Source organism: Gadus macrocephalus, chromosome 14 (assembly GCF_031168955.1).
Source record: "Gadus macrocephalus chromosome 14, ASM3116895v1".
Taxonomy (NCBI): domain Eukaryota; kingdom Metazoa; phylum Chordata; class Actinopteri; order Gadiformes; family Gadidae; genus Gadus; species Gadus macrocephalus.
In genome coordinates this window covers 18237031-18249530 of record NC_082395.1, presented here as the reverse complement: position 1 = coordinate 18249530, position 12500 = coordinate 18237031, and the positions used below count along the sequence as shown (strand labels likewise).

Below are 12500 nucleotides of genomic sequence, written 5' to 3'. Positions count from 1 at the left end.
ATCATCTATCAAAGTATACTCTGCTATAAAGTATTGATCATCTTCCATCTATCAAATTATCCTCTGCTATAAAGTATTGATCATCTTTAATCTACAAACTATCCTCAACTATAAAGTATTGATCATCATTAATTTACAAACTATCTTCTTGTATAAAGTATTGACAATCTATTATCTTCATATATCATCTACTATAAAGTATTGAACGACATCATTTTACAAACTATTCTCTACTGTAAGAATTAATCATCTATTTTCTACACACTCCCCTCTACTATAAGAATTTATCATCTATTATTTAAAAACGACCCTCTACTATAGAGTATTGAACATCTACCATCTACAAACTATCATGTATTATAATTTGACGTTGACGTTATATAATATGTGAATATGTAAGTGTGTGTCTGTTTGGTAGATAATCTATGCGTGTGTGAGTGTTTTCGTAATTAATCTATACAATATATGCGTGTGTCTGTTGTACCTTGGCGGCCAGGCATCTGATTGGCTCTTTTGAGTGAGTGGCAGCTGAAGCAGTGTTCTGATTGGACAGGGGGTCTGGAGGGGTCTTGGGGGTGGGCTTTGCCTTTCTCCCCCCACCTATGGCAGATAGACGGACATAGTTCGTATTCAGTAGACATATAGTTGTCTGCCAGACGTTTCATCTAAAGAGACTTACAGTAAATGAAGGTCATTAAGGAGCAGGTACAGAGACAGATCAGTCAGAGTCAGTACAGAGACAGGTCATTAGGAGCAGGTAGGGGTTAATCAGTCAGTATATAGGTCATTAAGGAGCGTTAACAGATTGGACAGTACAGATAAAGGTCGTTAAGGAGCAGGTAGGGGTTAAACAGGGAAAATAAAGCAAACTCATAAGGAGCAGGTAGGGGATAGACAGTGAATATAGAGGAGCAGGTAGGGGATAGACAGTGAATATAGAGGAGCAGGTAGGGGATAGACAGTGGATATAGAGGAGCAGGTAGGGGATAGACAGTGAATATAGAGGAGCAGGTAGGGGATAGACAGTGAATATAGAGGAGCAGGTAGGGGATAGACAGTGAATATAGAGGAGCAGGTAGGGGATAGACAGTGAATATAGAGGAGCAGGTTGGGAGGCTGTAGGTAGGATTCAGGAGCAATCATTTGAGTGTCATGGAAAACATCTCATCCCTCGTAGGAGACAAGGAGAACCTCCTGTCCAAACTAGGAGAGTGGGTTCTCACAGCTTCTGGAGGACAGTGATCTGGTACAATTCAGCAGCCTAGCCGTACCTGCAGAATCTGCCTGAACCTCCACGATAAACACTGAAGATTTCGATTGGCCACTCCCCTGATCCTGTAGGTTTGTGAAACCTGTCTGTCTCAGGGGGCTAGGTACTTGATGGGAAGTCCACACAGTTGAGAAGATTCAAGGACGAGGGTTTTACAGGTTCTTTCAGACCATGCACCCAAGCCCGTCCAATGCGGTCTGTGCCTACTCAACGACCTGCTACGCCCTCACTACGATGGGACCCCTACAACAAAACCCTGAGTGTTTGCAGTCCTGGCGCCACAATTGTGAAACAGGCTCTCCACTGACATCAGCACAGCTGAAACCCTAACCATCATCTGCCAGCCGCGGGCTGAAAACTCATCTGTTCAGACTGCATCTTGGCCCATTTAAAGAATAGATGAAAATACTTAATCCCTTGTTTCTATCTTGGAGCACTTCAGGCGGTTTGCCTATTTGATACTATACTTCCATGATTCTTTTTCTTCGTCTTCTTCTTCAGAACTTTCTGGGTCGTATCCTCGTGGTTTGAAAGCTGTTATTGTTCGTCGCAGTGGATTAAAGATCAAACTAAAGTTAAGGAAATGTCTGGTTCTTACCCCTGGGGGAGGAGCTGGGGCTGGCTGGCATGGTGCCCCCTTGTGGTACACGTCCGCCATGACAGCTGAGGATGACCAGACGCCAGATGATGGCCGTCTTCCCGGAGCCGGCGTTCCCGACGATGACGGCCCCCCGGCCCTCGTAGACGCTGCACTCTTTCAGGACCTCCTCCAGGCGGACAAACAGCCAATCACGGCCCACGAAGGGCGTCTCCGCGGTAACGCCGGGCACTTCAAACAGGAGCGGCTTCAGCATGATGTCAGTCTGCTTCAAGGGCGCCAACCTCCCTGGGCGAGAGACATAGAAAGAGAGTAGAGAGGACAGATGGAGAGATATACATAGAGGAGAGAGAGAGGGAGAGGGAGAGAGAAAGAGGGAATGAGAGAGAGAAAGAGACGGAGGGAGAGCGAAGTATTGTGTTAGTTGGTGTAAGTGACACGTAAGCAAAGAGAGAGAGAGACAGAGAGAGAGAGTAAGAGAACAGAGAGAACAATAGGAGAGTGAGAGAGAGAAAACAAAGAGTTTTGTTGAGAAGACAAATATGGAGGGAGAGAAATAGGAGATATTTGCAGATTTTGGCCGGTCAGTTCAGTTGGTACATAAGTGTACATCGTCTGGTACGTGTACGCTCGCTGACCCCTGACCTCTGACCCCAGGGGGGTGGTCTGGTACCTGTACAACCTCTGACCTCTGACCCCAGAGCAGCAGTCCGGTACGTGTACAAAGCCTGACGCTTAAAGTCTCAAATGTTATCTCCATTGTATTCCAACGTTTTAAATGGTATGCATGTTTACATTGTTTACTCCATTTAGTCTCTGTTCAAATCCCTTCACTTGATTAAAGCCGTTTAACATTTCTTTACGTCTTAAACTATGTGGCTTTACGATAAAATATTTCTGACCTAAATTTGCACTACAGCACTCACTGCATTTTCTGCCGGAAATGCATTTTCTAGTTGTTATTCTGATCATTACCTCTGGAGTCGTGGTGTGACCGCACCGACTTGTGTTTCCTTACAGAACCGCGATGACCTGCGTCTCGCCGTGCGTCCAAATACCCAAGATCCTCCAGTCTGGTGGAGCTGGTCGCTTTGGGTGTGACACAGAGGGGAGGGGGGAGAAGAGAGACAGAAGAGCAGAGGGTGAGACTCAGAGCTGTGGATCATGTACAAGGACAAGATGGTTCGCAATGCAGTGTTGGGATACGCTGCTGCCGTCGCCATGACGACGGCTAACAGAAGGAGATGTTGGGCATCGCTGGAGAGGAATCACTAATTGATGGCACCGTTTCAATTAATGATCAATAACTGGGGTATTATTGATCTAAAGGGGACGACGCTGTGTTAATGAGCAGTCAAACTTATCCTATTGGCAGAATGAGAGCGGGAACCAATTAGAAGGCACTCAAGTGACACTCATCGGAATTCCTTTTGACAACAGAACAGTGAATAACATTGTTAAACGCATTCAACCTTACCCACTAACTAACTAACTAACTAACTAACTAACTAACTAACTAACTAACTAACTCCCTGACGCTGTGTGCTACCGCCCCTTCTCCTGACAGGGGAAATCCTCTCCAGATGGATTATTAATCCTCTGGCAGAAGACCAGTTAGCCAGAAGACCAGCATACCACACCCCGGTGGGTAGTAGCACGGGCCTGTCTGATATCGAATCAGAACAGATTGAATGAACTGTGGAAATGACGTCCGGAAGACGCAGAGCAGTATCGCAGATCACACAGAAGAGCCCATTAATGACGCTTGTGATTCATTGACTTCACAAATACAGTCCCTCTCTCTCCTCCTCCTCTCAGTTCACCACTAGACTCCAAACTCATATTATATTAGACTGAAGTAGGTATAATAGATTTAATTTGGATATGAAATGTAATCAACGATACTCTGTAAGAGATTGAATTGAGTGCAAAGATATGATCTACTGTGAAAGAAATAACTGAAGTGGATTCAAGAGAGAGAGATGGGTTATTATATCCAGGTGTTTATCCAGGCTTTGTCCCTCCCAGCTCTGCCTTGCCTGTCTATAGAGGATCACTCAGTCTTCTCAGGTAGAGAGGAAGAGAGTGGTGGAGGAGCACGATCACGAGTCCTGCCCGTGAGTCGTGACGTAGCCTTTTCATCCAGTGGACGGAGAGGAACGCCGGACACATGGAAGGGTGGAGTTCCCATCTGCGTTACCCTGGCAACGCCTCCTCCTCCGCGACCACACTCACAACACGCTGGCCCTGCTGCTGCTGGCGTTGCCGCTAGTGTTAGCTGAGGCTACTTTATTTATTTAGCACCCTTCAAACACAAGGCTTTTCAGAGTGCTCTGCATTTAAACACATCATTAAAAAGACATAGGCAGATATAGCTGTTCGTTTTGATTCGTGTCACATTGGGAATCATGAGTTTCATAATATGTCAAATTGCACACTCTTGATGTTTAACATAGACGCAAATAGATAACAATAAAGACATGAAAGGAACATTTTATGTAATAAATAATTCAAAGACAATCTAAGACTCTAAAAGGGAAGATAACGAGAGATTTGGTAGGTTAGAAATAGGGGAGAAAATAAAGAGAGATAAGATAGGTAAGAGATAGTAGAGACAATAAAGAGAGATAAAGTAGGTAAGAGAAAGTGGAGAAGATGAAGAGATACGGTAGGTTAGAGATGGCAGAGAAGATAAAGAGATACGGTAGGGTAGAGATGGCAGAGAAGATAAAGAGATACGGTAGGTTACAGATAGGGGAAAAGATAAAGAGAGATCGGGTAAGTTAGAGATAGGAAAGAGAGATACAGTAGGTTAGAGATAGGAGAGATGATAAAGAGAGATACGGTAGGTTACAGATAGGAGAGAAGATAAAGAGAGATATGTTCGGTTAGAGATAGGATAGAAAATAATGAGAGATACGGTAGGTTAGAGATAGGAGAGAGATACGGTAGGCTAGAGACAGGAGAGAAGATAAAGAGATACGGTAGGTTGGAGATAGGAGAGATATGGTAGGTTAGAGATAGGTGAGACGATAAAGAGAGATACGGTAGGTTAGAGATAGGAGAGATACGGTAGGTTAGAGATAGGAGAGAAGATAAAGAGGTACGGTAGGACAGAGATAGGAGAGATACGGTAGGTTAGAGACAGGAAAGATACGGTAGGTTAGAGATAGGAGGGATACGGTAGGTTAGAGTAAGGAGAGATACGGTAGGTTAGAGATAGGAGAGAAGATAAAGAGAGATACGGTAGGTTAGAGATAGGAGAGAGATACGGTAGGTTAGAGATAGGAGAGAAGATAGAGAGAGATACGGTAGGTTAGAGATAGGAGAGATACGGTAGGTTAGAGATAGGAGAGAGATACGGTGGGTTAGAGATAGGAGAGATACGGTAGGTTAGAGATAGGAGATACGGTAGGTTAGAGATAGGAGAGAAGATAAAGAGAGATACGGTAGGTTAGAGATAGGAGAGATACGGTAGGTTAGAGATAGGAGAGAAGATAGAGAGAGATACGGTAGGTTAGAGATAGGAGAGATACGGCAGGTTAGAGATAGGAGAGATACGGTAGGTTAGAGATAGGAGAGATACGGTGGGTTAGACATAGGAGAGATACGGTAGGTTAGAGATAGGAGAGAAGATAAAGCCCTCTACCTGCTACTGAGTTGGGGCGCGGCAGCACCAAGGAGGAGGTGGTGTGGGCATTGCGTTGTGGGAGGGGCCTCTTGGGCGGGGGTGGAGTCCTGGGCGCTGTGATGTCTGGTCCTGTCTCCGCCTGGTCTTTGAGGAGCGCCAGATTGTTCCGTAGCGAGCCGGGCGGCGGCGGGGGGTCCGGGGCGGCAGCGCTGCCCTCCTCTCGGGCTAGCTCCACACTAGAGCCCCGCTCCTCGTTCTCCGACGAGCTGGTGATGGTGGCTGAGGCAGGGGGTGGAGGTGGTGGAGGTGGTGAAGGTGGTGAAGGCGTCAGTGGTAAGGGGGATAGTGGTGGTGGTGGTGGTGGTGGTGGAGAATGTGAGGGTGGTGGTAGGGGTAGGGGGGGGTTAGGGTGGTGGTGATGGTGGCAGTGGTAAGGGTGGTGGTGGTGGTGGTGGTGGTAGTTGTGGGGGTTAGGGTGGTGGTGGTGGTGGTAGTTGTGGGGGTTAGGGTGGTGGTGGTGGTGGTGGTTGTGGGGGTTAGGGTGGTGGTGGTGGTGGAGGTGGTAGTGGCGGATAGGGCGGTTGTCGTGGATAGGGTGGCGAGGGTGTGTGGTTGTTAGGGTGGTGTAAGGGTGATGGTGGTGGTTTAAGGGTGGAGGTAGTTAGAGTCAGAGAAAATAGCAAAGTCAAGTTAACAGGCCTAAGTAAAGGAGGGCGAGGGTTAGGCTATCTAAGATATTTAATCTCCATACATTTTTATGGGATGTTTGAAATGGTTGTATGATACTGTATGTGGTCCCTGGCCCTTTGTATTTATCTATAAATACATCTCTATTTAGGGAGGAAACGTGTCCTATTTTAGCAGGATCAGACACACAAGTAACAAAGACAGGACTAGTGTCCTAGTTCTGACAGAAGGCAAGGGCTTAAGGCTGAGGTGGCCACAAGTAATGGAGAGATGGTGGACGGACACGGCTGGCGTGACAAGGATCCACCATACAGGGACCCAGAAACACCACAAGACCCCACACACCCTGCAAGACCCCACACACCCTGCAAGACCCCACACACCCTGCAAGACCCCACAAACCCTGCAAGACCCCACGAACACTATGGGACTCAGAAACACCTGGGAGACTACAATGGTGGTACTATGCTTTACGTCATTCTCTCTCTGCTTCAACTCCACTGTCGTGTGCGTTTACTTTTTAGGGGCACAAATAACCTAAACAGTGTCATGTCTGGGATGATACATAGTCTTATAAATACATTATTCTCTGTAATAATGAAAGTGAAATACTTCACCTGGCTCTGCATAGCCAGCTCGTCCCACCCACTCCTACTTATTGTCTGTTGTTCGTCCTGGCACTTAATGTACGTACTTACTGGTTAATGCTTTGCACTTGGTACTCTGAACGTCCTTACTGTACCGACAGCGATATATATTGTTTCAACTTCATCTGGCAAATGTACTTATTGCACGTCGCTTTGGATAAAAGCGTCTGCTGAATGCCCTAAATGTAAATGTGAATGAGGTTGATGACCCATTCATTCCCCCATTTTCAAATCACAACTCAGAACACATCTGTTCAAAACTGTCTATTCCATCTGATGCCAATTGCTACGTCTAATACTGTTGTTATTATTTTCTCTGTCCTTATTCTCTGTTCTGTCTTTGAGGGACGAGAAAGGCTCCTTCAAATGAAATGTGTTGTTACTATGATAAGACCCAGCGTTGGGACCCCCCCTCTCGTACCTATGATGCCGCTGTCCTTGCTCTCCAGGGTGGAGGTGGGGCTCCGGCCGGGCCAGGGGCTGCCCCCAGGACAGAGCCCCGGGCTGGGGGCCGGCCCGGGGTGAGGGGCCCCCGAGACACTCCTGGGCCCAAAGGGGGCGCTGGGTGCCGGGGGTCCAGAATGGGGACCCGGTGAGGGGGGCGCCCCGGTAGTGGGTATCATGTTGTTGGAGGAGGAGGAGGTGGGGCTGTCCGATCGAGGGGAGGCGGAGCTACAGGTCAGGGTGGAGCTGGGACTGGCTTCCTGGCACTGCAACACACGCACGCACGCACGCACGCACGCACGCACGCACGCACGCACGCACGCACACACACACACACACACACACACACACACACACACACACACACACACACACACACACACACACACACACACACACACACACACACACACACACACACACACACACACACACAGGAAGTTCATTTAAATTCACATTCACATCATATTTAGATTAATAGCTTTATGATGACACTTGCATTAGTCATTTATATTTACATTCAAATGAATGAATGTGTGATTTAATTTACAAGAGTCCTATATATTGAAATTTACATCAGTATATATATTGACATTTATCGATGTATGTTAACGTATGCATTAGTTATTTATGTTTACATTCACATTATTCATTGATGTTTACATTACAGTCATTAATTGTAATTGTGGATGATGGCTGGTTTAAACAGCCTGACCTGGCCCGAGTTAGACTGACTGGTGCCTAGGGCTGGATGAAGCTGCACACCTGTTGCACATCGAGCAATTCATTTGCACAGGTTAAATCAGCCATCACAGCACACACTTTCTGCATTCTTTGCCTGGAGAAATCCAACAAAAGGGACTTTTCCTGGGCTCCTCTAGACAAAGGATGCTGGATGGTGATGTGGAAGCCGGTTGATTGTACGTTTTGAAAAGGATGATACATTGTCTGGTGCTCCATGTTGCAATGCAGGAGATCTATCCCTGACTGTGGGCGTTGATGGCTGGTTTAACCTGTGCACATAGATTGCTCAATGTGCAACATGTCTGCAGACTCACCCCAGAGTATAATCAGTCTGACAAGGGCCAGGTAAAAAAGGCTGATAAAACCAGCTTTTGTTTTACCAGATTTTCCTGACTAGATTTTCGGTAGCTGTGTAAATCCCTCTTTGATATGTAAATTATTGTACACATAAAAAAATAAACAGCCATCATCCACACACACTCCAACATACACTTCATGAGATTTTCCTGACTAGATATTCGGTAGCTGTTTACATCCCTCTGTGATTTGTAAATGATTATATAGATAAAAAATAAAACATTAAAAGAAACAGACATCATTCACACACAATCCAACAGTATATTAATACACATCTCAAAATAGGCTATTGTAGGGGTATTTCTCCCTCAAAGTCTGGAACAGCACAGCTCGACTGCGCTGTTCCTTTGCTGTAATGTGATGCACAGTCATTGGTCACCAGCCTGGCTACCTAGCCAGAGGGCAAAACAGACTCCACCTAGTAAATCAGCTTGAAGGAAATCGATTGACTGAAACTAGGGGAAATCTCAATGGATTTAGTAGAACATCATTTGCTGTTGCTAAATGCCCACCGTGGAAACCCTTAACAACATAATTAGAAGTCAATCAGGGATTTCTGTTGTCCATCACTTTGAGTAACGAGATCACCGGGGACCAGAACCTATCCACCGAGGGCAGAATAGGACCAGAGCTGTTCCACAGAGCTTGGTTTGAACCCTTTTTCCACTAGCGCACCCGTGTGAAGTGGGGTGGACAGAAGACCCCAGATACTCTGGTCCTGATGGGACCATTAGACCCCAAATACTCTGGCCCTGCTGGGACAAAGAGGCCCCAGATACTCTGGTCCTGATGTGACCAAGAGACCCCAGATACTCTGGTCCTGCTGGAACCAAGAGATCCAAGATACTCTGGTCCTGATGTGACCAAGAGACCCCAGATAATCTGGTCCTGATGGGACCAATAGACCCCAAATACTCTGGTCCTGCTGGAAACAAGAGATCCAAGATACTCTGGTCCTGCCGAGATCAAGAGACCCCAGATTCTCTGGTGCTGCTCGCTAGCATGGCCTCATCCAACGCTGGTTAGCCGATTGTCTTATATCTCTATTCTCCACCGCACTGCCCGGAGCAATGGAAATGGAAATGTCTCAGATTCTAGCTGAAGGAAAAGCACATGAGAGGTTCAGGCTGTAGCCCAACGCCCATCTCCTCCACCCCGCCCCCGGCGCATTACAGAGATCATACACATCAGATCTTCTTCTGGAGGGCTGGTTAAAGTATAATTCAGCAGGGACTGACATACCGACTACCTACATATCTGTCGGCCTAAGATCAGTCACTATTAGATTCTACGCAAAAACGTTAAGCAACGTTAAAAACCTCGACCAATATAAATAGTTATGGACATCTTCACTGATGTATCCATGTATACCAGTAGGCTATGCGACACAGGTGTGTACCTAGCCTTATGTATACAGTATGTAACACAGATGGGTATCTATCCTTATGTATACAGTATGTAACACAGATGGGTATCTATCCTTATGTATACAGTATGTAACACAGATGGGTATCCATCCATGTGTATACAGTATCTAAGTCGCAGGGATACAGGAGGCAGACAAGGCGAGCAGGTCCCTGAGCTCTCCTCGGCTATCTCTGCTGCGAGCCCACTTTCTGCTCTGAGCACTGCGTGATAGGGCGAGCCCTATGTGGAGCTCAGCTGCTACAATCAGGCTGAGAAAGTGGGCCAAGGCCGAGCAACGGAGAGGCAAGGAGAGAGAAACACCTAGCCCGGTGCTGCTCATACCTACAGAGACCGAAAGACACCCAGCCTGCTGCTGTTCATGCCTACCGATATAGAGAAACACCTAGCTTTGCCCTGTTAAGACCTGCAAATAGAGAAACACCTAGCCTAGTGCTCTTTATACCTACAATATAGCGAAAAACCTAGCCTAGCAATATCTCTTTCTACAGAGATGGAGAAATACCAAGCCTAGCTCTGTTTATATCTAAAGAGATAGAGGTGGAGGAACACCTAGCATGGCTCTGTTTATATCTTCAGAGATAGAGAAACACCTTGCCTTGCTCTGTTTCTACCCAAAGAGATAGGGAAACCAACCTAGCGCTGCATATACAGAGACAAAGAAACACCTAGCCTAGTGCTGTTTAATGTTTATAGCCACAGAGATGGCGAGAGGGAAACACCTTGCCTATAGCACTGTTTATATCTACAGTGATAGAGGTGGAGAGACACCTAGCCTAGCACTGTTTCTACCTTCCAGAGAGATACATAGCACTAGCCTAGCAATAGTATGACTTGCCACTAAAATTACATGTGGCTTTGCACTACTACAACTTACAGATAGAGGGATACATGTAGCCCAGCAGCACTTAAACTTGAAGTTACAGAGATACGTGAAGCCTAGCACTACTACAACTTACAAAGGAGAGATGCATGTAGCCTAGAACTACTATGACTTGTAGTTTTAATCATTCACTCAAGCTATGCTTTTGTGCACACTGGAGACACATTGACAGCTTGAAGGAACAACAGAGAAACATACAAAAAATATTGATCTGACGCTATTCCGTTCAGTCTTCAAGTAATTTTTAAGCTTTTTGTGAAGGATTCAGTCATTATTAACAAAACATTAATTAATAGGCCTTTAGTTAATGATGAAAGTTTCATTTACAAAACATGAATATACATTTGTAGATGCTTGACTGCTATGACTGATGCTCAGTCTACCAGCCTATCCAGGGGACTGCGCCAACTGGGAGGCTGATCCATCCATCATACGGCGGACACTGCAACTTGGAACTCACGAGACTCGAGGGTCGATTTCGACATGGCTTCTAATGGCTAAACAACATCAGACCTGGCGGTAAAAAAGACCTTTAACAGCCCTGGTTTTGTTTACGATTACCTCCTCATCAAGTAAAAGCGTAAAAAATATACGTTTTGTTAATGATTAGCTCCTCATTAAGGCTTATATATGACATGTAACTGAACATTATAATAATGTGTTAATATACCCTTATTTTGCCTACAGTCAAATATTGTCAAAATACTAACTCTGTTGAATCCAGCTGTGGGCTGATTGAGAGAAGGGGTCAGGGGTCGCCTTGGTCCAGAATGATACAGGTATGGCTGTGCTCATAGGAGTGCAACCTCATGGTATAATACGCGAGTGGCTTGGAGTTCTACAACACAGAGAGGACATCCCGTGACCTACCATGCTCTCCCTGAGATCCTCCATGGTCGCTGGGTGGGCGGGGTCTCCAGCAGCAAGCATAGTCTGGTCATCAGCTCCTGGGGCGGCAGGACGGAGCCACGCTGGGGGGGCGGTCAGGACCTCTGGAACACAAACACAAACATGGACGCACACACAGGCACATTCACATGCAGGCACACCCACACACATGAAAACACACAGAAACACACGGGCGCACACACACACAAAAAAAAACTACACGTGAGATGTACATTTGAGGGAATCCTTGAGCCGCAGCTGTCGTGAATTGATGACATAACAGACAGCTGTCTCATCATCATATATACTATATATATATCTGAAATTATATATAGAAAATATAGAAAATAAAGGCTAGATATTCTATTTACCTAATAAGGAGATCACAGGCATTACTTGCAAGGACAGAGAGAGAGATTGATATAGACATAATAGAGACACATAGATACATAGAGAGAAACAGTGAGAGAAGTAGGGGGACAGACATTAATACAGAGAGAGATGGATAGAGAGAGATGGATGGAGAGAGAGAGAGAGAGAGAGAGAGAGAGAGAGAGAGAGAGAGAGAGAGAGAGAGAGAGAGAGAGAGAGAGACGAGAGAGAGAGAGAGAGAGAGAGAGAGAGAGAGAGAGAGAGAGAGAGATTGATAGACAGAAAGATTGACAGAGAGACAGAGATCGAAAGAGACACAGACACTGTTAGAGGGAGGAGAGTGACAGCAGAGGGAGAGAGACAGAGTATTGTCGGAGGTGTGTGTGTTGTTGTCTAAGTGTGGCGGACCCGGTAGCGCTCCAACGCAGGGAGCCAGGGAGTGAATGACAATGAGCCCCCTATCGCTCCTCCTGCACTGATTTGTTGACACAACGCCATGTGACACTCTAATTTATAACTGTTTAGGGAGCTTCAGCTCCAACCACAGGGTCACC

The 12500-nt window shown here is 46.1% G+C and overlaps 1 protein-coding gene across 1 annotated transcript in view; it reads right to left on the bottom strand.

Moving 5' to 3' along the window:
- Positions 1 to 12500, bottom strand: part of LOC132471868 (protein TANC1-like) — a 37536-nt gene that overhangs the window by 19609 nt on the left and 5427 nt on the right. The window contains exons 4-9 of the mRNA XM_060071195.1: positions 11557 to 11678; positions 7255 to 7543; positions 5518 to 5778; positions 2844 to 2957; positions 1869 to 2156; positions 485 to 600 (exon numbers count right to left, since the gene is read on the bottom strand). Coding sequence (XP_059927178.1) covers positions 485 to 600; positions 1869 to 2156; positions 2844 to 2957; positions 5518 to 5778; positions 7255 to 7543; positions 11557 to 11678 — 1190 coding nt within the window. The remainder of the gene's footprint in view (positions 1 to 484; positions 601 to 1868; positions 2157 to 2843; positions 2958 to 5517; positions 5779 to 7254; positions 7544 to 11556; positions 11679 to 12500) is intronic.